At 50.9% G+C, this 26,496-nt stretch overlaps 1 protein-coding gene across 1 annotated transcript; it reads left to right on the forward strand.

The window, feature by feature from the left end:
* Positions 1 to 10,492: 10,492 nt before the first annotated feature.
* Positions 10,493 to 22,357, forward strand: LBH (LBH regulator of WNT signaling pathway). Its single transcript, XM_030946030.1, has 3 exons — positions 10,493 to 10,639; positions 11,366 to 11,468; positions 19,876 to 22,357. Exons 1-3 carry the CDS (start codon positions 10,614 to 10,616, stop codon positions 20,077 to 20,079), a joined length of 333 nt encoding a protein of 110 aa, XP_030801890.1. The 5' UTR covers positions 10,493 to 10,613; the 3' UTR covers positions 20,080 to 22,357.
* Positions 22,358 to 26,496: the final 4,139 nt, after the last annotated feature.

Here is a 26,496-nt window from a genome sequence, read left to right on the forward strand (position 1 = left end):
TTAGAGAGAAAGAAAAATGTTCACCATGGGGATAGTGAGGCCCTGGGCCTGTTGCCTGGGGAGCTGGTGGGATCTCTGCTCTGGGAAACACTTACAGCTCACCTGGACTAGTCCTCAGCTACCTGCTCAACTTTGCAGGCCAGCTTGGCTCCAAGCAGGGGCTGGATAGGAGGCCCTGGACCACTCCTTTCTGCCCAGAACTGCTTTGTGATTCTGTTATCCACATCTTCCACATCCATAAGATATTTCTGCAATTAACCCAGGAGTTTACTGATGCACCACATCACCAAGGGTCAGTCCCTGGAGCTCCCAAAAGCAATGCCTCAAACCAGCCTCACAATCCCAGCCTCCGCCACCTCCACAAGTTTCCCAGGCAGTCACAGTTCAGAGCAGACCTGGATTTATTAACTGGGAGGAAGCACAGGAATTTCAGGCAAGAAGCTTTGGTCCATCTCACAGGTAGGTTTGTCAGCCAAGGTGTCTGACTCTTCAGTTGTGTGGAGGAGATGACAGCAGAAGATGGTTTGGGGACTTTGCAGTCCTGTTTCTGTGACAGGGATGAATATGAGCGACTGAAGGACAGGTGCTGCACAGTGCTGGGCCCAGCTGTGTATAAAAATACACTGTTCCATCCGTCTCCACATAATAAACACATTAAAAAGGAACAAGGTGTGTCTCCAACTGTCTCCAAGGCTTTACATGGGCCAAGCTACTTTTTTTTTACCTTTTTACAACAAATGGAAGTAGAACAGTGAGTTGGTTTCAGGGGAGAGAAAGGAGTGGGAGGCAGAATATCACATCCTATTTCCTCTTTTAAACACTTGGCAAGGGAGAGAACTTTCCATTCCCATCTGGCACAAGCAGACTAAACACAGGTTCCTTTCTGATAGCCATCTGCACTCTTCTGCTACCTTTTCCCATCAGTCTTCTGCAGGCAAAATGCAAACCCGCACACTATTTAAAGATTCTTGAATTCAGGGTGTGTAACAAAATGATCCCTTTTAGTTACCTTCTTTCCAAGTCACCGAGCTTCTAGTGCCAAGCCAAACAATAACCCGGTTAATCAACAGGCTCAGGACATGAAAGCAGCTCCATTTCCTATTTGTGAATGCACAGATGTTGTTTATCTTGGATCTCCCCTTGTTGGTCCCCCAGGATTAAATCACAGGCCTTTAGGTGGAGCATGAGTGATTGCTTTTCTATTGAAGCAGCTCACAGCAAGGTTTGGCCAGCCCTGCTGCTGTCTCATCCTCCTTCCCACCTCCCTGGTGCTGGGTCTCTCTGCTGGGCTCCCACAAGAAGTGGGGTGTGTCGTGGTGTTTGGGGGCATGGCTTGCTGACACAGAGCTGGGTTATCTCTGCAAGGACCTGCCCCTGGCACACCCTCAGGATGGTGGGGCTGATAGTTCTCAAGACCCAGGCGAGGCTGGGTCAACACTGGCACTGATAAGGGAGATGAGCTTCCTTGCAGACACGGATGTGGGGCCTGATTCCTGTGCAGCTCCTTGTGCAGCCAGCCAGCCCCACCTTGCAAGCCCGGCATGGTTTTGGCCAGGTCAGGGAACGCCATATTTCAAATGAGGTGCTGGTTTTGGTCTGGTGCAGTAGCTGGTGCTGCAATGAGAAAAATATCCCTGGTCTGGCCTCTGTGCCCTCCCTTGCTCCCAGGCATGGCAGCTAAGCTGCAGGTTTTGACTTTGTCCAGCATAACCCAGGGAATCTATTGGCTCCCTCTGTGAGCAGGCTGGGCCTCCAGGACACAGGCTGTGTCCTGTGGTGGTGAGACTGTGTGGCCCACAGTCAGGTGAGTGGGACAATTCCTCCTTCATACACACTGAGATGCTCTCTGAGAAGGTCCAGGCACATCTGCCACCTGACGGCAACTCCAGCCACCTCGCTCAGCCCTGGCAGGGGGCTGCTGGTTCTCCTGCCTGCTTCTGTAGCCTTTAATTTCAAGTGTAAAGGCCATCCTCATCCTTCTCCAAACTGCTGCAGAGCCAGGCTGGCATGGCCTCATCTCCTGTAGGGGTGGCTGCACCATGGAGGTGTCGGCGATGCTCTGCACTGGGTCCATGGAGCATTTTAAGAGGCTTCCTGTGGGACGAGTGCCACTTCGTGCAGCATCGGTAGTGACTGCACTCCCAACCTACTTCCTCGGCTGCCAAGTGCTCCTTTGCAGAGGGGGGAGCCATGGTGATACTTTTCCATATTGCAGAAACACCCCGACTGCAAGACTAAGCTGGTGGTGTCTGAGGCTGTGTTTGGAGACACCTTCCCACCCACAAACCCTCTGCTGCCGTCTGCCTACCGAACGGCAGTCCCCACTCGCAAACCCGGCACGCAGGCTTGCTCCGCGGCTGCCAAACGCCGAGCAGCCCCCTGGGCGCACGGCGTGGCCCGTCCGTCTGTCCCGCAGCGAGGACAGATGGGTGCGCAGCCCCGCGGAGGATGCTGCAGGGCCGGGCGCTCCCGGCAGGGAGCGTGTCCCGCACGCCGCGGCAGCGAGAGGAGGCGCGGGGGGATGGAGAGCCGCGCATCGAGACCTCGGCCTCTTTCCCTGCTCCCCCGTGCTGGACGCCGGCCCAGAATGGCTCGGAGACCTGGACGAGCATCAGCTCGTGCCGCCGGTTCACGCTCTGGACGCAGTTTCCCCCTAAGATGCTTTCTGCAGGAATTTCAGCGCCCAGGTTTCAGTGGCAGGAGAGGGGACGCTCCCAGCTGTGGGCACAGGGGAGACGGCGTGTCCTGGGTGCCCTCAGCAGCTGGGAGCAAAGGGAGTGTGTTTTCTCCTGGTGCAATTGCACTAAAGTCCATACGAGTAGAGGTAGGTGAGCAGAGAATTTGTCTCTTCTTTGGTGGAATGACCGAGCTGCCCGATTACTATTCAACAGCAGTGGCAGATTTAAGATAAAGCCCATCCCTTCCCCTGCGGGCTGGCCAGACAATGCAGCTGCCAGAGGACAGGAGCCACAGGGCTGCTTCCTACCACGGGAAGTACCCGGAGCTGTGTAAGACAAACTGCAGTGACTCCTCCTGGGGGCCTGGATGAAGGGTTTACACAGGGAACACTGCCCCACTCCCATGTGTGTAACTGTATGGGATGGGATGGGCTGGGGCCAGGATCCTTCCCCTGCTGCTTTGGGAATGGTAGGTGGGTGAGGGGAGGAAGGGATCATCCTGCCACATGGTTATTCTGGGCAGTGGATCACAAACCAGGGATTGAAGAGCGGAACACAAATCCCCACTGAGGCCACGTTGCAGCCTTTGGAAAGGGAGGGAAGAGCTGCCATTGAGTAGGCACAGGACTTCAGAGCTGAGCTACTTTAGCTACTCATTCCTGGAGTCCCCAAAGAAGCAATTACTGCATCGATCCCTGTCTTAGTGAGCTCTCGGAGCAGAAGGCAAAAGGGTAACTAGCCTCCACTCCTAAGTAGGAAGCTGAGGATTTCATAGGATTACTTCTTGCTCCTTGACAGATGTAGGCCCTCTTAGGTCAGAGTTAAGGTCAGTGCTGAGCATCATGGTTTGATTTAATAGGCAAAGTAAAGTAAGAAACTTTGATCAGGACAGGGATGGGACAGGCCAATGACCACAAGGGACCGTGCTGGCTCCTGCACACCTGTGCACATGCAGGACAGGGTGTGGAGAGGAGCATTGCTGAGACCCATGTGGTCAGAGTCCCTCTCTCCCAAGTGCCTGCATTTGCTCCCCAAGCCTGGATCTACCACAAACCCAGAGGAGCTGGGTGCCTGCCAGGAGCCAGGCCAGGCACATCCTGGTTCAAGCTGTCCCATGCTCCTCATCTGCAGTGTGGCCATAGCTCTTCCTATGTCTGCCTTTCATCCAACAAGTAGAAGAGCTTGGGGCTCTGCTGGGTGAGCAGCTATCCCCCTAAATCAGTACTAGATTTTCATCACTAATTCTCTGCCCTAGGTCCTTTCAACTCTTTTCAGCAAAGCTGACTCTGCTGGGGAAAGTCCTGGGGCTGCCATGCTCCTGCTCATCCTCTCCCATGCTTTGTGGTGGGGACACAGTGGTTTGTCTGCTCTCACAGCAGCCAGAGCTACAGCTCTGGCTCACTTCTGTTGAGACAGATGTGCCTAACATTGAGAATGTTAGTCCTCCCTTGGTGCAAAAATAGTATTACTGCTGTAAAAGCTGCCCTGTGCTGGGATAGCAGTGGTCACAGCTTTAATTACAGCATAGATGAGATACTGCAGAAGGAATAAATTCCCCCAGTTAACTCCTGTGTTTTGGTGCCTTCTTGATGCTTGGATTTCCATGTTGCCTCTCTCCCTCTTAGGCAGGGGACTTATCTTTGTGTTTCTCATGCTCCCACTGTCGCCCTGATGCTTGCAAGTGACCTGCCAGAAACTGGGAAGGGGAGATGTTGCCTCTAGGGTCAACTCGTCTCAGGGCACTACTCATCTGACCAACAGACTGAAAAAAGGGAAATAAATACGAGTGTTTAAAAAAATAAACTCTGTTTAAAAAAAACAAACAAACAAAAACTACGCTGTTAAAAAACATACCCTGTTAAAAAAAATAAACCCATCAAGAAACAAAACTCTAGGATGATGAAAAGGGGAAATGCAGTGACTTGAGTAAAGGATTCAATTTTTTAAATGAAAGATCTTCCATACACCAATTCCAGCCAAAAGGCATTTCTGTTCCCTTGACAGAATATAAATATTAATCCAGACACTCGTTGTTCTCAATGTGTCCTTTTGTATTGGCATGATCTGGAGCCACACTGAGAGCTCACATCTTCTGCTGGCTTCCTTCAGGGTGCAGGGTGCTCACTACAACTTCAGAGAGTCCAGCAAGGACACGTCCTCCTTTCCTGGACATGGGGCTCTGCTGCTCATCCATGCTTTATCCGAGTGTATCTCCTGCAGGAGCCATCAGAAGGAGAATTGCAGGAACCTGGAGGGGATGGTGGTGAGACACCTACACATGAGAGGTCCACATCAAACCCCTTTCTCTGGGCTTTTGAGCACAATTCTCTCCTGCTCTGTGGAATTTTACCTTATTGCAAAATGGCTCTGAAATTCTGCCTCTCTGGTGAGAGGGGCGGGCAACAGAGGGGGCCAGGGAAGAGTCATGGAGACCAGCCACCTGCCCAGGAAGACTGCAGGCTCTGTGGGGACATGTCCCAGGCAGGGCTGGGTGAAACAAGGACCAGGCACTGGGTGAAACTCTGGACATGGAGCTGTGCCACCTCTAGCAATGGAGAGGAAAAGAGAAGAAACCATGAAGAAACCAAGGTCTTCATATTTTAGGTTTCTTGGGACAGAGAAGCCATGTCCATTGTCCTTTCCTCCTAATTGGTGTTCCTTCCACTCTCCTCCTGGTTATCTACAGGAGCTGTCACCATCCAAGGAAAGTCCCCAGTTCAGAAAAGTCCTTAAGCACAAACCTAATTATCTGGACAAGATTAAGGTTTTCACTGAATCGGGCCTGCAGAGCTGGATGGAAACCAGCCGAGCCACCCCGAGCCAGCCTCACCAGAGGCTCCAGACTCAGCTCCAGCACGGCCCCTTCCTTCCTGGGGGGTCAGTGTAAAATAAAACCAGAGGCAACCTTGCAAAAGCAGATCCAATTCCCAGGCCCTTAGCAGCCCATCTTGGTCTATAAGATCAAACCCCTCTACTCTGCCAGTGTATCCATCCTTTTTGCTTTTCATCACAGAGCATGAACCCCATTTTTCCTCTCTGCTCTCCCACCCCCTTCAACACGAGGCACACAGAGCAGGACAGCCAAACGTTGAGTGGCCTTTTCTTCTCAATCACTCTCTGAGAGTCACTGTGAAACGCGATGCTATGTGGAAAGTGGCTGGAAAGAATGACACTGCGAGAGCCTGTTTTTTTCCAAGGAAATAAATAGATTGTGTGCCATGAGCACGGAGAGGAGAAGGTTTGTGCCAGGTCATGCACAGGTAGGGCCACGCAGGGACAGCCCGGAGTTGGTTTGAGCTGCAGTCACCACCTCTTAGGAAGATTTTGCTGGGCAGAGGCACATGGGACAGTGCCACCAAGGTGGCAGCCTGCAGGTGGCAGCTGTTTCAGCTTGTCTCCAGCATCCCTGGGCATGCAGACTATTTGCAAGAGGGTCATGAAACTTGGTGAAGCAAAACAAGCTACTGCACGCTTTGCGTGCAGGAACCCAGAACTGGGGGGAGTCTGACCACCTCTCAGCTGAGGAGGGGGCACTTAAATGCCCAAGGTGCTGGTGGGATGTCAGGCAAGCCGGGGCTTGAGGCCTGGCTCCAACATGGTTGCGGTGATGGCCTGGATTCAACTATTTCAAAGGGCACAAGACGGTCAAATCAAGCCCCAAATTTAAATTTGTTAAAATAACTTTTTGCAAAACATTAGGACGGAGAGAAATGTTTCCATGGTTTTGTTTTTAAATTCCAAGTGGGAAGAGTTTATTTTTTCACTAGGAAACTTTCCCCGTAGGATTCACAATGCTGGCTGGGAGACAAGAACTGGCGAGCTCCACTCCCGAATGGAGGCGACCCCAACGGTGACCCCGCGCTGGTCACGTCGCCTTGGGCAGCCTCAGTTGCCCCTTGGAAAAGGGAGGTGGCCACGTGCAGCCTCAGTTACCCCTTGGAAAAGGGAGGTGGCCACGTGCATGGCTGCAGAGGGGCTGGGGTGCCAGCGGGGCCGGCTGTTGTGAGGTCAGCCCGTGCCGAGTGGGATCTAAATCCAGACACGCCGTGTCTTGTGTTCGCTTGGAGGCAAATGCAATGAAAACTCTTGCATTCCAAGCAGGTTAGGGGAAAATATGGGGAAATGAGCAATCTCCTTGGCTCTGCTGATGCACAAGTGTCTTCCAGGAGGATAGCGATGCTCTGTCCTTCAGCATCACTCTGCTCCTGCTGGATTGCTGCTGATCCAGAATGTATGAGCTTCCATTTGTTTGTTGGTTTATGCTGTCCTGACAAGCAAAATATTACAGAGATTTATAAAATTAACTGAAGGTAATAAAAAGGCATGGGGGCTCATCTGGTTCTCCTCAGCTCAATGCCCTGGAAAGCCCTTTACCCCAGCTGAGAGCCCAAGTGCTGCTCTTCCTGCCCCGAGGTGACCGGGGAATCCACAGTGTTTAATGCAAAAATACACAGCAGTGAAACACGGACTTGGTGAACATTGAGATGAGGGAAGAAGGGGAAATCAGAGCAGGTTGAGCTCCATTTACTAGAACTGGCTGAAAAAAAAGACAAAAAAATAGCAATTTGAAATGCTTGTGTCTTGCTCCTATCAAGAGAGCAGAGAATGAGCACAGGGGTTCATTCTTATTTGTGATCAAAGACTTTGAGCTAATCTCATTTTATTCTCTACTCCCATGTACTGCTCTGTGGTTGTGAACTCATGGATGGCAGGAAACTCCTCTTGCTTTGCTCTCTGAGAGAAGTGAGGACTTGGCATTTTAGGATCTCGGATGTAATGAAAACTGCTTGCTTGGACATGCCATTTCCAATGTGGCAGCTCCACAGCTCAAGGGTTAATTGGGCTCCATCATTTTCAGCCTAGACATTGATATAAAGGCTTATCCAAAGAGGAAAGCTTGTTTTTAGCAAGGTGGGAGCTGCAGGTACAACAGCCCCTCCTGCTCACCTCTGCAGCCCCACCTGTTCACACCTGGCTGGGGCAAGAAAAGCAGAAGGAACTGTTTGTTATAGGACAATTCCCTTGCGTGGAGAACGCCTCCTCAGGCTTATAACACATCTTCCATCCCTGGGACACCTGGATACCTCCAGCAAGACTTCCCCCAAGGGTAGGGCCAAAGGTGCAGTGTTCCTGGTGCACAGCTCACCCACGGAGCCTCACCCTGGTGGCCACGGGCTGTGGAGCCACCCTGAAGCAGGGGAGCAGCCAAATGTGGCTGATGGGAATCACTGATGGGAATCACGGGAGGTGTGCCTTTGCTTTCTAAAGGGCTGTTAACACATTTAGGGTTAATCACACGGATAGATCTCCGTGGCTTGGAGCCAGTAAAAGCACGGATCCCCAGGCTTCCCGATGGGAATTGGCCAGGGCCAGGGCCCATGCTCTCACCCAGTCGTTGGGAAGTAAGCTGTGTACTCAGCACAGAGACATCCAGGGATTTTGTTCTGTGTCATCCCTCTCACACCCCCTGAAAGGTTCTTATCCAGGTGGAAACTCGAATATCTTCCCATGCCTGCCAAGATGGCAAGGCAGAGCCCAGAGGACATAGGCAAAGGGCTGATCTGAGCTGCTTTTTCTCAGTGGTGGCTGCAGGAGCCATGGAGGCTGGATGGAGGAGAGGTTGAGCCCCATTCCTGTGCCTTGACCTCCTTCAGGGACTTCGATGTATCAAAAATTATATACTTAAAGGAATGAGCTTCCCAAGGAGGGAAAAATCTTCAACTTCAAGCCCTGCTGAGCGTAGGAAGGCATTTAGAGGCACAAATCAGTGGGCCTGGTGCAAGAGGGCCTGGGGGGAATGTGGGTTTTTCATCAGCTTTTATTTAGTACAGACACCACCAGGAAGTCCATAGCAAGTGTGTAAATGTTTGAGGGACACAGGCAGGGCTGCTTCAGATGAAACATCCCAGGGAACTGAGCTATGTCCCCATCTCATGTCCCACGTTTTAACTGGACATGGTGGGAGAAGAAAGCGCTTGGGGCAGGCTGGAAAATTAATTTTAAGAGACTTGACTGAAGCAGCACCCTGTCTCTCTCCTTCTCCCAGAGTGGTCTCCCAGCCTCTGCACATACCACCAGGCACTGACCTGGGCTGTTCAGCATCAAAAAAGCGTTTTACAAGTCAAGTCTTTGTGTTCTCTTAGTGGAGAAATCAGCAAAGACAGCCAGTGTGAACGTGTGTGTCCCAGGGGATGCATCAGGGAGAGGGGGTCTGGATGGACAGGCTGAGGGAAACTGTCTTCCCCAGAGAGAAGCTGTTTCCCCAGCACTTTGGAGACTTGGCTGTCCTCTTACTCCTCTCCCTGACTCCAAACCTCGTTGTCAGGAGGCTTAAGGAGGGCAAAGGGACTGTGTGCACCAAGTCCCCTCTGCTGCCTCCCTCCCTTTAACCTTGTGGAAGGTGACTGGTGGCCCTTTGCAGGGAGCTCACTGCCATCCACCTGAATTTCCACACACTTGCAGGGGCTCGACTGACTCCTTGTGATTCATTCTAATGTGGCTCAAAGCAGCAGCTTGCTGCAGCCTGATGTGAAGCACCCACATACGCTCACATTATATAATATCAATGTAAGAAGATTAAATTATCCGGTCTGAGGAAACACATGCACGTAGGGATGTACACACTCACACACAGTCTGGAGGGTAGCTCAGTGGAGCTGAGGGCAAAGCTTTCCTCCAGTCACACTGAACTTGTGCTTTTTTAGCATTAAGATACTGGGGCAAATAGCAAGTATTTGCCTGTGCATAGACAGGTGTGTGAAGCACGGCAGCAGCTGAGTGTTCTGCGTTTGAGGGAAACACGAGAAGAGTTTGTAAGTGCGTGCTCGGTTATCCACCCTGTTGGCAAAGTCTGAGCAGCAGCATGGAGCAACAGGTGGAATCCAAACAGTCCCAGCACTAAACTTCACCTGTCAGCGTATGGCAACATCCCTGGGAAAGCAAACAGAGGGGGGAACTGTCCCCAGAAGCCCTGAGCATCTCTCAGCAGCCATGGAGAGCCCGGCCCATCCCGTGGCCAGGAGCCCTGCCCTGCAGCCATGTGCATCGGGGCACAGCCCGCTCCTCGGGCTGCACAAACACCAGCAGATCGATGCACAAAGTCGGGAGTCATGCTGAGCTTGGGGTGCCCAGGCCTTTCGCCCAAAGATGCACTTTACCTTCCAGAAGTTTCATGTTGGGAGGGGAATGCTGGAAATGCTCTTCACCTACAGCTGCCCACGGTGCTCAGGCTGCCCGGGCAGCGAATGGCTTTGCCTCTCCCTCTGCTCCTGCGCTTTCCCGTCATTGATTCACATTGTTCTGCTAAATATAACTCGGCCCCTTGAAGCTGCTCACTCAGCTTTTACCCCCGCCGGCGGAGCGGGGCACGGAAGGTGCTGGCAGGAGCGGGGCTGGGCGGCCGCTGCCGCTTCTGGGCACCTGCCGTCCCTGCCCGTGTCCCCGGCCACCACCGCCACGATAGGGCCGGGTCTGAGACCCGCTCCCGCGACATCCGGCGCCAGCCGCGGTGATGCTCGGGGTGCTGCCGGTACCGCACCCCGCCTCGGCCCGGGCCGAGACAGCGGGAACACACCGCTCTGACCTCCCTGGGCTGGGAACGCCCGGCATGGGGTGGCCGTGGCCACCGCCACCCGCTCGCGGGGACATGGGGGACGAACGGACAGACGGACACCCCCCCACACCTTCCCCCCCGCCAGCGGCGCCGAGGCCATTCATGAAAAAGTTGACGTCAGGCGGGTGGGCGGGGCTGAGTCCGGGCCACGCCCCCCGGGGCCATTTAAGGCGGCGCGGCGGCGGGTGCGGGGCTCAGAGCGGAGGCGGCGGTCGAGGCGTGAGGGAGTTCTCTCGGTTCCCCGGCAGCGCCGCGCATCGTCCCGCAGCGCCTGGGTGCCCCTTCCGCCACCCCCTGCCCGGGGCAGCCTCTGCTGGGACTTCATGTCTGTGCTGTGTCCCCTGCCCTGGTGAGTGGGCGCTTCCTGTGAGGGGCGGGCGGGGGGACGCTTGAGGTCGAGCCCCTTCAGCCGTCCGTGTCCCCTTCATCCCGCCTCAGCCATCCCGGGATGAGGCGAGGAGCGGGACGGTGAGGGGCCCCGGGGAGCGGTTCGGGGCCGGTGGCGGCGGTTCCCCGGCGGGCGGTAGCGGGACGGGTGAGCCGCTGCGAGAGGGAGTTCGCTTCACTTTCTCGCGCTGGAAATTCCATTAAGGGCTGGAAGAGCCGAGCTGGAATTGGCGCCGCGCGCTCCGCTGGCGTGGGAGTCCCCGAGGTTGTAAAATAAGTCAGTGGGAGCTAAAGCGCACCGGCTTGAGAAATAAAAAAAAAAAAAAAAAAAAAGAAAAACCAAGCGCCCCGCGCTTGCTCTTCATTTACTGTGGTTTTTTAGTTCCCCCCTCCCCGCGAGGCAGAGCTGGAGGAAGCGGGGTTAAAAGCGAAGCGCTGCTGCCGGAGCGTCCCCGGGTGTGCTGGAGCTGGGCTCCTGGGGGGAGAGCCGGGGAGGTGCTCCCAGGGCATTGGATGTAGCTATAGCTTACGAGGTACTGAGCTTTTTCCGCTGCCTTCCAAGGGGGGGCAGGAAGGAAGGGACCAGAAATAGACTGCCTACAGCCTCTGCTGCTCGCTTCGCCGCTTGAATCGTGCTCGGTCCTGCCGGAGCCCCTCAGATCACTGGAATGCTGTCTTTTGTCTCTAGCTCTGATTATCTGAGATCCGCTGAAATGACTGAAGTGATGATGAACACCCCAGCCATGGATGAGATCGGACTAAGCCCCCGCAAGGATGGGCTGTCGTATCAGGTAAGTGTCTGGCTGGCAGTTGAGGCACTAATCCCGTGTGGAATTGCCTGGGCTAGACTGTTAAGCTTGGTCTAACGCACGTTTCCATAGCCTGACCATTATAATAGCAGGTCTTGCAGTAGTGAGAACTAGTCAACAGACTGGAATGTTTGCTTGGCAGGAGATGGTTGTCTAAAATATCACTCGCTATCAGTGCGAGTTGGCAGAGGATTCAATTGTTTTGTAGTGACCAAGGCCCTGCTCATTCAGCATTCCCGGGGCTCAGTGGGAGATGGGTTAAAGAAGGATTCATGGCACTCACTGGGCTGAGAGGGCTCATGAGATCTTTGTAACACAGCATACAGCTGATCTGCTGAGAGCAAGAGGATGCTGTTTATATGGTATCCACATTTTTTGGATCTAGTTCTTGATTTTCCTGACTGATGTGCCCATTTGAAAGGGTTAACAGTGCTCTGTAAGAGACAGTGAGGCCAGACGTAGCCTAAATGAGCCGTGAAATGTCACTGGAGATACCGGTACCTGGAGGCACGAGTTGCATTCATTCTGAAACTTCTGAACAATGTAGTTAGCTATTAATCTCTAGATCAATGAAGAAGTGGTCTGAAGCTAGATTTAATCTTAACATCCCTTTCATTTCCTAGCCTGTAGTTAATCAAAGCACAAGTTAGGCATCTTCGCTTCCCAGCTCCATGGTTTTCTTCACTTCCAGGAGGCTTGTTGATGAGCTCTGACACAGATGCTGGATGCTGGCAGACGACTTGCATCTGGTCTGTGTGTCGGGTGACTCTTTACCAGCACATCCAGATGCAGGCTTTGTCCTTTGCAGATGTTACACAATCTGCATGGAGGCATTTGCTCCAAGTGTGCATTCAGATGAGGTGCTGAATGTTTGTCTGAAAAGGGAACTACAAGGCAGCAGCAGTGCACTGGAGCATGAAATCGACTGAACTTTGGGCCACCACTGAGGCCTCCAGCAGAAGGCATAGCTGTGTGGAGGAAAAGGGGATGCATTCCTTCTTTTAGTCAGGATTCTGGCTCTGGATAATGCAAGTTGTTTGGTTCATAGCTGTGCTGCGTTTCAGTACTTGAGCTAGTGGGAAGTGTGCAGCCTCTCTTTCCTCTCTTACAGACAGAGTGCAGAGGCAATGCCAGTTGTTAAATCTGAAGCAATCAAAGTAACCTGCATGGGCTGCCTTTATGGGTCACCTTACAAAGAGGCTTAACCCAGTCAGGACAAATGCCTCAATCTACCCATCCAAATTCCTAGGGAGAGGCAGAATCTAGGTGCCCTGCTTGTTCTAATGATCACTTCAGTCAGGTTCTTCCCCAGGTGCTAATGACCTTGATAAAGCCTGCTTTGGCCAACTGGGGAGCAGGACTGTTTGGTTTTGAGTGGATCACCTGAACCTGTGAGTCATAAAAGCTGACGACTCATATCTGTGCAGGGCTTCTGCATCCTAGATCTGTTCTCTTTAGTGGTCTAGTGGCAGATAATTTTTTTTTTCAAATGCCTGCAAGGAACTTCACCTTGATATAATGAAGAGTGATGGCAGCAGGAGTAGAGGAGTTGAAATGGAAGACCCTTATGGCATTAGTAGTGTGTGGGCTGTGTAGGAGGTCTACCTCTAAATCAGGTTAGTGTAAAGAGGATTGGGGAGCAGGATCCAGCCTTCCTTCTCTGGCTGCTAGGCTGAGAATGTCACAGTGTAAGTCAAGGTAAGTTGAAAGCATCCTTAAAGGGTTGAAAAGTCAACTGAGACCAGCAAGGGCAAATCTGATGCAAATAGCACTATGAACTTTTTGTTCTACCTCAGACTTTGGCACTTTGTGCCTCATCTTGCTGATGGAGAGAGTTTGGTACATGGAAAATTGTATGCTTGTCTGAGAGCTGTAGTGCAATAACTTAAAACCAGACAGGGCTAATGGAGCATGACTGCTCCTACACTGAGGCTTGTTGTTCTAAGCTGCAGCATCTTCCTCCACTCATCTGCAGAGTCAGGCACTCACAGTGTAACAGCCCTTGGCTGGCTATGAGAGGCAAAAATTAAAAAGTAGAGCCAGAATCAAGCTTTTAGCTTCAAAATTTTGTCCTCTTCCTTTAGTAGAACTTGAATTAATTTTACTGCAGAGATGACCTCAAACTGGGGTTCAGAATTTCCCCCTTCAAGCTGTGTAGAGCAGGGACTGCCTGGGAGTTGGTCAGTAGGATACTGCCTGAGACTGGGGGCTGCTTCTGCCACCGGAGGCAGGCATGAAACTGTCTGGACCAGAGGAGGTGGTACAGCCCAGCAGCAGTGCTGGAATTCTAGAGCACATCAGTATTTGCTACGGACAGACTTGTCCTACCAAGAGAACTGTTTAAAAGTCTTTTTTTTTTCTTTTACTTGGAAGTAAACTGAGGAAGCAAGCTCATACCCTGATTATAAACTTTAGCAATCTGATTCCTCTGTCTTGTGGAGTTCACTGAACTTCTTGGCTCCTCTCTGTCTCAGTGGTTGTGAAGGGAGCTTGAGTTGTTGACTTTTTTCTTCTGCATCTTCCACCCACTGGGGTGTCTGTCTGTCCTAGACATCAGCTGAAGGTCTGCACTCTCCTCCCTGGTAAAGCACTGTGCCCTTTGCTGGGCTGGTCATCACTGCTCAGTAGTGTGGAAACTCAGACTGCAGAAGGAATACCAGTATTAACGGAGTTCCTTCCTTAAGGCAAAAATGATTTCTCATCACAGGATTGCCTTTTTTCCATTTAATATGTAAAATGCTTGTAAGCTAGCGTGCTAGCTTCAAAATCATCTTCTGTAAGACAGATTTTATTACTGTGTTTGTGACAGCAAGCTGCTTTCTGATCCCCCTGAAGATGGTTCAGATTCCAAGGGTCTGAGCAGAAGTGAGTGGTGAATTTGGGGCATGAGTCTCAGAACAGGGCAGCATAGACAAAACAGAAGATGTGACTGAAGAGATGATGTCATGCTGGGTCTTGTGCCTGCAGTGAGAAGCTATTTCTGGATCTTTAATAGATGTCCCATAATTCCCATGGGACTTACTAAACAAAAAACTCATTGAAATGCAGCTGATGGCTCAAGTTGCCCCTGCTACAAACAGATGTGGCTGTGGAGGGCTTCACACTCTTCCTGCCTGGCAGTGTCCAGCGAGCCAGGCTGTTTCTGCTGCCAGCCAGAGCCAATGCACTGTTTGCTGTTTCCCAGCCCCAGAAATACCCGTGCTTTGAAGAGCCTCATCAGCACTCTGCCAGCTTGTCCTCTGTGCTGTCTCCCAGCAGCACGAACAATGCCGCTGAAACCGAGGCTGAATTAATCATTTCGTGGAGCTGTTGTCAAAACAGTGCCTTGGCTGCAAACCTACCTTGCTTCTTGGAAGTGGAGCAGCGTCTGAGCACAACTGAAAGTGCCTTAATGCCCCAAGTGTGTGTTCTGAGCAGAGGCAGTGTGCTGAGCTGAGTGTGCTGCTTTGCTGCAGGCTGGCTGGCAGGTAGGTGGCTTGCTGGTCCTTCAGGCTCCCCTGTAGGAGAGTGGCCTGCAGAGGCTAAGCTTGCCTCGTGCCCTCAGCCGAGGTTTGGTTGTCATGGGGAGCTTGAGCTCTTTAAGTCGTGATCGCATCATGCTGGGATCTGTGTAGGTTAATCACAGCCACGGCTCGCTGGCAATCACGTCAGAGTGCCTGAATCTGGGTAAATAGGCTTAAGGCTCTATCCAGTGGCTGTGCCAAAAGCTTGGTGTTGGGGAAGTCATTTCTGGTGAGCGCAACACCTCTTCACCAGCCCTGGGGAAGCACTGGCTTTCCCAGGGAGTTGTGTGTGCTGGATCTCTCCAGTTAAACTGGACCACCAGTACTGGCCCAAGGGCTGTTGGCTCAATGGAAATTGAACTTCCTCTGTAATTGTTTTCTTGTCAGGTGCTTCATGTCTGTGCAGCTTTGATCTGTGCAGGGGAAGTCCTTCAGAGGTGCTGCTTGCTGCTGTGGAAGGCTTTGAGACCAGGCTGCAAAAAGGTGGTGATAGCAGGCACGGCTGCTAGACAAGATTAATGGCCAGAGTCAATGTGTAAACCAGGGTCTGAGACATTAGTGAAGACAGAAGCAGGATATGGGATAAACAGATAAAAAAGCAATCAAGTTGGCAGCTATCTGTGCACGAGTGTTCCACTGAAATCCACACTGAGGACAGAGCAGCAACACCTCAGAGCATGATTTTTCCACCCTACTTTGATGCCTTGTTACTCTGAGGGAAAATGGTTAGATGTAGGAAGTTTCCCTGACATCATGCCCTGAGACAGGGCAGTATTTCTGTGGCTGGGGAGTTGTTGCGCTCATCAACCTGAGTCACCGGGGCCGTGTACATACTTGGAGCTCGTTTTTGAGTCTTGACTACTGTGTGAGTAAATGTATACATTGTGGCTGGAGGAGTTCTCCAGAGAGGACACTGAGAGATGACTGAAGCACTTCCTGAAAGGAGCTTGCCGTGCTTCTCAGTGGCACTAAAGTTTTATTTTCAGAACTTCAATGCTGATTTGGGATTTGGAATTTGGAATATTGATATTGCTGAAGAGGCACAAAATTCAGCCCTTTAGTCCAAGGAGGATGAGTGATGTATCCTGTATCTGAAGTGGGATGTCTCCCAGTGTGGACTTTGCAGTCTTGTATAGAGCTACCACAGTCAAGCAAAGCTTTCCCCCAAACCAGTAACTTAATTTGGAAAGATGTCATTGCTTTAGTCTCCCTGTAATACAATTTAAATAGTTTTCAGCCCCATGGGAGGGGAGACAGGCATTTTAACTATGGGTGTTGGTATGGGGCACACATGTGGAAGTTGTTTTGAATTTACAAGTGTCACTTGGATTATGGTAGTGCTGAGCTAATCTTCTAAATTGCCTGACATCTCTCCTGCTTTTGGTGTTTCTCCATCCCTGTGAATGCTGAGAGAGGGTATGAGCCTCCCCAGGGCAATGAAAACTTTCCGTTCTTGTTGCCAAGACTTCATCCAAGGATAGTAGAGCTGGATCATCTGAAACAGAGGCAAACATGATCATCCTAAAGTCATTTCAAGCTTTTGTTTCAAGTTCTGCTTTTCCCTGCCCTTTCCAGCTGCAAGGCAAGGGTTTGGTTGATTTGTGTGTGATCTGGATAAGTTCATGAGGAGAGCAGTTCCCAGACAGAAATCCAGAGAGGCCTGTAAAAACCAGTCTTGCTGTTAGCAAGAAGCTGTGTTGAGTGGTGTAAGAAGTAACATACATGTCATGTCCTCTGTGTATCTAGAGGTGTTGGATGTGTCTCTCCACAGCCAGGATTTGGGGCTCAGCTACAGGGAGGGAGCTCTGTGTGGAAGCAGTTGCAGTCCCTTGTGCTGTATCATGCGAGTGAAGGGGTGGAAGATGCCTTTGAGTTGCGGTAAATTTGCTTTTAGGCAGCCATCACAACCAATTGCTTGTCACTTGTCCCCCATCAAGTGACCGGGTCTGCCAGGGGAAGGTGTCTGCCTCAGCTGTGTGCAGGGTGGCTCCCTGTCATGCAGAGAGGGAGAAGCTAACCCATGGCTCTTGCCCTCTTTCTAGGGAGGGAGGTGCAGAGTGTTCCTCCCACAGTCCTGGGCAGGATAATGGGAGCAGGAAGGTTTGGAGGCAGGTGCTGCTGTCCTGGCTGCTGTGCCACAGAGTGCAGAGCTCCCAGGTCAGAGCTGAGCTGCTGCAATTCCCAGTGTGGAGCTTGCTGTAAATTGGGGAGATTCCTTTCTCCCCATTGTCTAAAACCTGGAGTGGGACCAGATAAGGCTTATGGACAAATGGATAAGGCCTATGGAACCAACAAATGTAGCATGGTCCTACTGGAGCAGGACAGAGAGAGCCTGGTGCTTGCTTATCTTTTCCTGTGAAGAGGAGGGGGAGGCTGGTTGGGTTAACCTTCTCACTTGGCTTCCCCAGATGTACAGTTAAGTCTCAAACCCTTTTTCCTTGGGCCCCTGTGCTTGGCCTGCTGTCACCCTGCCCGTCGCACTGGAGGAAATCTGCCTTTCTGTGTTTTTTCCATTGACTGTACACGCCCCTTCAAAGTGCAGTTGCAACATCTCCCTTCATGCTGCCTCAACGATTAAAAAGCATGACTTAGTGGAAAAAATCCTGACCTTCTTGGGTTTGGCCTGTCCTGCAGCTGTTTGAGATAAGATTGTGCTAGGGTTTTTTTTTATTATTAAAAAAGCTGCACACCACATTTTGCGGATATTTGTTTGTAAGGAAATGACTACTACTTAGTTTCTGGAAAAAAAATCTGGCAGGCTATTTTCAAAGAAATTGCTCCAATTTGACCTAATGTGCTTAAAATAATAGCAGCCAAAGGTTAGTTTAATTATTATACTGCTATTTTTCTTCCATAGGGGGCTATTTTCATGACATTATCAGCTTATGTAACCTCTTGAACCACACTTTTTTTTCCATTGCAACCTTCTAAACCATGTAATGTCAAGAGTATTTTTTCCCTATCCTGGGTTTAGATAACTTGGTGCTTAAGAGCCACTGACTGTACTTTCAGTAATGCACTGTGTGCCTGAAACTGATTTTGTTTGGCCAAGCAGAAGCCACAAAGCTCCAAGAAACAGTTGCTGTCTCACTGGCGCTGAGAGTGACTAATAGCAAGTAGCTCACGCTGCCGTGCCCAGGTTGATGTGGCTGTGTTCAAGGGACCTCAGCTGCTCTTGAGCACCTGAAAAACATGGATGGTGGGAGCTGGAGTCTTGCACCACCGTCCCCAGGACCAGATGGTCTCGTGCAAACAGCCCCTGGTTTGTGCATTTCTTTCTGTTCCCTTGCCTGAATTTGTGTAAGGTAGCAGCCCGATGGCTTTCCCAGTCTGATTGCCACTAAGCTTTGGGTGTGAAGGAAAAATGAGGCTGAACAGTGGAAGACTGAGTATGGCCAAGGAGGTGTTGCTGTAGCTAATAGTTGCTAGGCTGAAGAAGGAGTAGATAGGATGTTGTTTCACTTCTTGTGGCCAGGGCTTCCCAAGGTGGTGAGTACCCAGATGATTGGCACAAGGAGAATGAGGCTTCATGGTTAATTCTCGGGGCTCCTGGATAGGGAGCCTGCTTTTGTAGCTGGAACCACAGAGATCAAAGCAGATGAGATATTGCACTCAGACTGAGGCCAAGGCTGGCAGTGCTGCTCCCTGCAAGGATGCTCTTGTAACTCACTTCAATGCAGATGATATTCAAAGAAAAGTACAGCCACATGACTTCTCACCTGGCCTACAACCTCAAGGGGAAAATGCACTTTGACATTTTCTTCTTTGAGGTATTTAAATGCAACTCTGATGTGAAATGGACACTCTGATAAAATGGCTTGAAATAGCAGGTGGTGGTTGTTTGGTCTTCTGGCTTCTAACCAGGAGGTCTGATGTAGCAAGTGGATTTTATCACCCAGCAGTGATAACATTTTTATCACCCATCCAGTTCCCTTCTGGATGAGCTGGGGTTTGAAGGTGTTCCCCCAGCAGGTTATGCACAAGTAACACAACCTTTTCTTTTCATATTGCAATGTAGGCATGCAAAGCTGCTGCTAACACTGCACCAGCAGGGTTTTTCCCTTTACTCACACTTTGCTTCAGTTCCTAGTAGGATTAAAGTGTGCATCCACATGGCAAGCAGTGGGTGGGAGGGAATGGGAAAGGTAACCTTGAGGGGCTGGAGATCCAGGAGTCCTTGTATTCACTGCATGGGAAATACAGTGCATAACTACTGGCTGTGCCACAGGTGCCCCTTTCCTGAAGAAATACAGTCTAGTCCCCAGCCCTTCCATAAAATGAGTGTCCTGCTGAGTTTCACTGCTGATGTGTGGTAGCTGTAGTGTGCAGAATACTGCCAGAATTATCTCTAAAATGCAGCTGAGCTATTTCAGGCTGGCACTGTGGCCCTGGAGTGATACCAGACACAGGCCCTTGCTGCAGGGGTCTGGGCTGTGCTAGCCCTGGGTTGCCATGAGCCTCCTGCCTCCCAGCAGCAGAGCCTGGAGAACAAGCCTGTTCTGATGTGCAGCCTGACCAGCAGCAGGAAATGAGATCTCAGATTCTCTGATGGAGAGAGCTCTGTGTGCAAACTGAAGAGCATTAATGCAAAAGCAGGGGTGGGGTGGGGGGGAGGCATTTGGATAAATATCCAAAAGGGCAGGTGCCTGTTTGCTGAGCGCTATCCAAGCAAGCGCGTGCTTCGGGAGCCTCCTGGGCAGGGCTCATTTCCATTACTTGGAGACTGGAAAAGGTTATTGACAACTTCAAGAGTGTTCCCATTGCCCAGTGGTTGACTCTGTGTCCAGACTAGCCTGCCCTGGAGACTGAGCGTCTCGAGCTGGGTTTTTGGCTGAGCCTGTGCGAGTGCAGCCCCTCTGACAGCCTCTGTTCCTTGGCTCTTTCAGATCTTCCCCGACCCCTCGGACTTTGATCGCTACTGTAAGCTGAAGGACCGCCTGCCCTCCATCGTGGTGGAGCCCACGGAGGGCGACGTGGAGAGCGGTGAGCTCAGATGGCCGCCCGAAGAGTTCCTCGTGCAGGAGCAGGACGAGGAGGAGGAGGAGGAAGAAAACTGTGAAGACGCAAAGAAGGACAACAAGGCGCAATAAATGGCATCTGAGGAAAGGCAAGGGACTGCACCCTTCTGAAGGAAGAGCCACACTTTCTTTGAAAGTCTTTTTAATAAGACAAGTTCAATTTTGCACCTGCGAGATCTTAGTTTTTTTGTATTCTCTGTATTGAGAACTGAAGCCCTCGGTGTCACCAGACCTCCTGAGGAAGGAAGGAAGTAACGCAGAGAAATGTTTGCTGTTCTCGAGATCATTATCTGTATTTTTCCGAGGCGGAGGCAGCAGTGAAATTCCAAGCACATGGCAGAGAGTGACCACACGAGGACTGCTGAGGGGGGAGCTCGGGAAGGGGGAGGAAAGTTGGAGGTGGCAGCGTTTGGCTGGGAGCTGCCTCTGGCTAAAAGCATGAGAACAGAGCCAAAATATCTCAGATTTGCCTTTCTTACAGCTTCCATTTTGTGTGCTGGGGGGTGGAAGGGTGTCCATAGCGAAGCATGGCTAAATGATCTAGTGACAAGGGGCCTGTAGCTCTCCCTGGTTCGGCACCTCCTAGGGTAAGGTGAGCGTCCATAGGAGTAGTCTGGTTTCTTGCTCTTGCTGTTGAGCCTGTTTTCCAGCCACTTTCCCCCATGTTACTTTGTCCCCCTGTTTGCCTTTAGACTCTTCAATGCTGAGCAGCTGTATTTGCAGGATAGCATTAGGCTGCTGCTTGTCATCTCTCCTGCAACGCCCTAGCTTATCTTGCAGGTGGTGAGCATGAGGTGGTGTGCATCGGATGTAAAAAGGTGCTTCTGTCTGCAGCAAGAGCTCATGTAGGTTTGAACACCTCAGATTTTTCTCTCCTATTTGCTGAGGCTGCTGTGGGTGGTCTCGTCTTGTACAGTGCCCCAAGCCTAAGGGTGGAGATTTATGCCCCCTTGCCTTGGTGTCCTTGAAGTTGTAGGGTTTTGTGTCTCTTAACTTGCTGGTCAATGGGCTTGGGAGGGCTGGGGTGGGGGGGTTCTCCTCCAGCTCTGCACTGCAGGGCCTCCTCAGGGCAGGACAGGCTGGTGGGAGTGTTGGGAGGGCTGCCAGACCTGGGGGTCATCCAAAGACAAAACACCAGATCGAGTGTGGATCACCAGTGGGGTTTGCAGGATGGGGTCTGCTGGGAGAGGATTAGCCTGGGTGTCCTGAGACAAGATGCATTCCTGCTTTTTAGTGAGGGTGAAACGTTCATGGTTGTTTTAATGAAGTGCAGACTGGCTTGTGAAGTCTGGGTTTATCCTCTCTTCACCATATCCTGTCTCAAGGAGAAGGCCAGTCTGCTGCCAGACAAGGTAACCTGCTGCTTTCCTGGAAAGGAGGGATGGTCTTGCAGCTTTGGGGACCAGCTTGGGAACCAGTCAGTCTTGGGACAGGATGAGAGCAGTTACCACCTAAACCAAATCTGGGGTCATGGAAGAGAAAAAGAAATGTCAAGGCCTTAACCAAACTTCCATAATAATCCCAATGCCACCCCCCTTTGCTTATAACTGGTTCCATTTTTAAAATCTATTTGGACATGTGTGTATTTGTATTTTTAATACCTCATGAGTAGTTAAACGCTGGTGGGGTTTGGGAACTGCTTTTAACGTATTGGCAGGATTGTTTTAGTCTTGTCTTGCTTGTGTTTCAACATAATGGCAATAATTTATCAGCTGTGTAGCTATTTTTGGACAGATGGGAGTTTGGAGAGGAGTTAGCACAAAGCAGGAGAAATTCAGTGTTCCTACACTGCAGCTGGCCTCTGGTTCAGCCACGCAGACCCAGTCAGACACTCCCTGCCCACCTTGGATGGGTGATCACTGAACAGCCATGATGTGGTGATACCATTTTCTCTAGCAATGGATTCAGCTGTTGTGTCTGTAACACTTGTTCTAGTCTTGCTGTCTTACTGGAGTGAGCTTGTACACCTGCTTACCAGCCAGTTGTCTTATTTCTAAGTGTTACTCTCTATTGGTCTCTACCATCTGTACCACCAAGTCAAAGCTCTATATCAAAGATATTACCATGTGGGCGGCAGTGAGATGGCAATCCTTGGACTTCAGACCTGCTGTCTGCCCTGAAGACTTGCATATTTCTGTCTGCATCCTTTTTTTGGAAGTATTGTGTATATTTCTATTTGTTGTTGAACGTATCTAAAGAACAAAGCACTCCAGTAAAACTCCTGTTGTATGATATACATTCTATATTTCTGTAATTCTTTTTTGAGCCTCAGGGAGAAGCTAGCATTTTTTTCAAACTACATTTTTGTCACTGTGACAGTTGTAAATAAAGTTTGAAAATGCTTTCCAAATGTACTGGCTTTGTTTTTACTGCTAAAGTGGGTTGGGATGGTCAGCCTTCCAGATCATGGCTGTCAGCTGAGCCTGGAGATGCTGGTTCCATACTGGTGGCTGGCCTCAGATCCTGCCCTATGGCCTTGGAAACCTAAGTCAGCTTTGAGGGGCAGCACCTTTGCCTTCCATCTTCCTGTGGTTGCTCATTGCTGTGTGAAAGGCTGCAGCAAACTGCTGCTCTGGTTTATTTATTCCTGAAAGAAAAAAAAAATCTGTATTTATATCTGTCATCTACATCTACCCCCTTACCTAACCTTGCAGAACATGAAGTAATGGAGAGTGGAAACTATTCACAGCTGCTGTTAGTCATGTTCCCTGTGCATGCTCTTCCCTGCCCTGAGCAGCACTCTTGAAGACAAGCCTTGCCTTGCTGTGTGCCTGTAGGGTCCCAGCTGAGCTACCCAGGGGTGTCTGTGTTGGCCATTCTGGGTCTAGAGGTTTGTGGTGCTGCTGGGGAAAATGGCATTTCTGAGTGTGACTCTGAGCTGCTCTGGTACCCAGGCACTGTTCTGGCTGCAGAAGTCTGACCACGCCAGGATTCAGTAATTCAAGCTGTGTACTTAATGGGATTAAATTTTCCACTAAAACCCGGTGATAAGAAGCAAATACCCTGGAATACCCATATCTTTAAGGTACATGGACAGAAGTTCCTGTGATTTGGCAGCTAACACTCTAATCTAACCTAGGCAAACAAGCCCAGCTGAGGCTGGAGTGTTGTGTTTACATGAGACTAGTTTAAATACACTAACTAATGACCCTTCCATTTAATGCTTGAACTGAGGGCATGCTCAGTATGAGCCCCACAGTTCGAAGATGAATTGTATCCTGCTCAACCCTCATGGATATTTTATGCCATGGGAACAAATGCAATATTAAAGCTGACCTCTCCTTTTCTTCAGTCAGCCTCTAGCAGAGGTGCTTTGATGTCTTCCTTTCCTCAGGCGCAGTTGCTTGCCTTGTAGAAGCTGCTGCAAGACGACCAAATGCGCTGGTCTGAAATCAGCAAAGATGTTTATTCTTGACCCAGAACATTTTTGTTTAAAATACAGCACTGGTTAGGGAAACTGCAAACACATTGAACTTGTCTGCTGCTTCCATGTGCTGCACACCAGCAGCAGGTTTTTCAGGCTCACATCAGAATGAAGAATGAATCCTGATGCATCATCTTGTTTTGGGGTGAGACCAGAAGGGTTTGCCCCTGAGTGGGGCTTGCTCAGCCAGGGGGTCTGCCTTGTATCTGCCTGGAGCAGTGCTGGTGGGAAGGAGGCTCTTTCCTGCTCCTTGACTCCAACTATTGTGGCCAAACTGGAACTTGGATCATCAAATGAAAATGGGCTTGCTGCTGAATGGGTGAGCCTTAGTCATCCCAAAGAAGAATGATGGGTGGCATAAGGACCTTTCTTTGCACACAGAACAATGTTTCTCCTGGGTTACGTTTCAGCCTGAGGCATTTGTCCTCCTCAAGCTTTGCTCTGTATTTGAAACTGATGACACAGCAAGCTGTGCTCTGCTGTCCTGCTTAGTTCAGCCTGTGTTCACTCTCCCAGATATTTCATTTGTAGTGTTCAGTGTGCATCCACTTCTGTTCACCTTCATCAAGCCCACAGTCACTTGAACCTCTGCACATGAACTGCTGGCATCTGACTTTGCCTACATTTGGGTGCAGACAGGAAAAATTATTGCTCTGTGGGAATGCAAAGATAATTCACCAGCACTGCTTGTGAGGAGCAGCCACTCCTAAGATACAGGTCCCCTTGTGCAGGCTGAAGTTGTGCTCTGGTGTAACCAGTCTTTTTATCATTGCAGGCAACAGGAGAAGCTGAATTTTCTTGCAGGTGAGCTGTCTCCTTCCAATTTTAATCCCAGCAGGAAGTTCCCAGCCTATGAGGACGTGGAGCTTTCGTCCTTGTGATGCTGATCTGCTTTAAGATGCCTTGAAGCACAATCAAAACTAAAACAAAATCCTCCAAGTCTACCCACCTGGAACAAACCAGGGGATGTGAGGAGCAACAGCCTGTAATGTACCTGCTCTGAGCTCTCAAAAAGCAATCCTGAGCACCACACATCTCTGTATAAACAAGAGGAATTGCTATCCCTAAATCCTTACCTGAGGAGAAAAGCTCTGGGTGTTTCATGGTCCAAGTGATGCCTTTCTGCTTATGTTTGGCCAGCACAAATCTGTGTCTGGGTCTGAGAGGAGCACAGCAGAGTTTAGTTATGCACCTGCCTGGTGTCCCCACAGCCAGCAGGGGCTGTGTCAATGTCTCTGCAGCAGGAGGGCAGCGTGGGGGACATCCTTGAGGCATGGTGGCCCATCCAGGCTTTCCTGGAGGCCAGCAGTGTCAGCAGCACAGTGTCATTGGCTTTGAGTCACCTGGGCAAAAAATGTGTCACTTTCCACAGCCCCAGTGATCACCCACCTGCAGAAAGGGCTGTGCAAGCCTGGCTGGAGAGCAGCTCTGCTGAACTAAGCTCAAACCCATCCTCACACAAATGAAGGTTTATGAGTGCTGGTTCTAGGAGTGGGAGGGAAGAGGCTCCATGCCCATCACCTAGGGAGGTACTGAGTGCAGAGAAACCTGCTTCACCCAGGAAATGCCTGGGACTGGTGGGGGCATCGTGTGTGTTTATGTGATGATAAGCAGGGATGGAGAGAACAGGAGCTGCTGCAAAGCAAGGGAGGGCACTGTGGGTGGGGTTGTGCAGTGTGACAGTGGGGAGCTGCTCTGCCAAAGCTCCTTGTGGCTCCATGGTTTCGTGCCTGAAGGACTGGAAATGCAGCCAGGACATTCCCTGGGGCACACACTGACCTCTGCAGCTCCCACCTTTTGCTCAGTGGAAGTTCACCTGGAGGAAAAGACGTGTGGGGCTCGACTGTGTCATGCTGTGCTGATGGCCCCAGCATGAGCCAAAAGCCTGGGGCAGCAGGCTGGGGCACTTTGGGTGCCAGGACTGGAGACAGACCAGCTGGGGAAGAGATTCCTTTGTTCTCTGGTCTCACCTTCCCTTTAATGGCTAAAAGGGGAAGGATTGGGGTCAAAGCAAGAGAAGTAAATTTTTTTGGTTGGTGTTTCAAATCAGACCTTTTCCTGTCGATGAAGAACTTTTTCTCCCACACCAAGTTACCAGCTCTGTGAAAGTTGTCTTGTGCTTTATCCACGTTAAAACAAAAACCCCCAGCTCCATGCTTGAGGTCAGTGACCTGAACCTTTCCCACCGAAGAGAGCAAAGACAGGACAAGAAGAGATGGAAGATAGCAGTGGCCTCGGACAAGGGAGCAGAGCCTGGAGGGGTGAACCTCCACCCACCACAACAGGCAGCTGAGGCATAAGAAAGTCAAACGCAGTGTTCTGAGAGCCCTGAGGGGTGGGAAGAGTGCACAAGCCACAAAGGAAGCACGCACTGAGCCCTCTGTAGCTGTCGGAGCTGTAACCACACAGGGTTACCGTAGCAGCGACCATCAGCTTCATCTGATAAAAATAAGCAAGGAAGTCAAGTGTATGAGAGGGAGAGGATGTCAGAAGCCAAGCATGAAAATGTCACTGCAGCTCTGCTTTCATTTTCAGCACTTCCTTCTTTATTCTGCCCTCAGCCAGTTCAGGAGCCCAGGTATTTCCTGCCCTCCCTGTCCCAGAGTGTGTCCTGCCTCTGTCCCAAACACCCCCTGGCCCAGGGGGGCTCCTGGCCACATGCCGTGTGCAGTGCCCTGCTGTAGATGCTGGGAGCCTCATGCACAGCCTGCATCTCTGCTGCAAGCTGCAGGGATGGAGCAGCAGCCAGAGCCTCAAAGTCCAGCTGCAGCCAGGCAGCTCCTCATCTCCTCCAGGGTTGTATTTGCTGCTGCCTTTGGCTCTGAACTGCAAGGATGAGGACCAGCACAAGGGGAAACACGGGAATATAATCCCAGTGTGGTCACTGCCATGCAGCAGCCTGCTCCTGCTGTTCTCCGTGCTGAGAACAGCTCAGCTGGGGTGAGGAGGTGCCCCAGGTTTGTGGCTCTCTCCAGCTGTGCCAGGGCAAGGAAGAAGGGTGGCTGTACTGCAGGGGTTTGAGCTCTTCCCCACAGGTTCTCTGCCTTCAGAGCTATGAGCCAGGC

The sequence above is a fragment of the Camarhynchus parvulus genome, chromosome 3 (genome assembly GCF_901933205.1).
Source record: "Camarhynchus parvulus chromosome 3, STF_HiC, whole genome shotgun sequence".
In the NCBI taxonomy this organism is placed as follows: domain Eukaryota; kingdom Metazoa; phylum Chordata; class Aves; order Passeriformes; family Thraupidae; genus Camarhynchus; species Camarhynchus parvulus.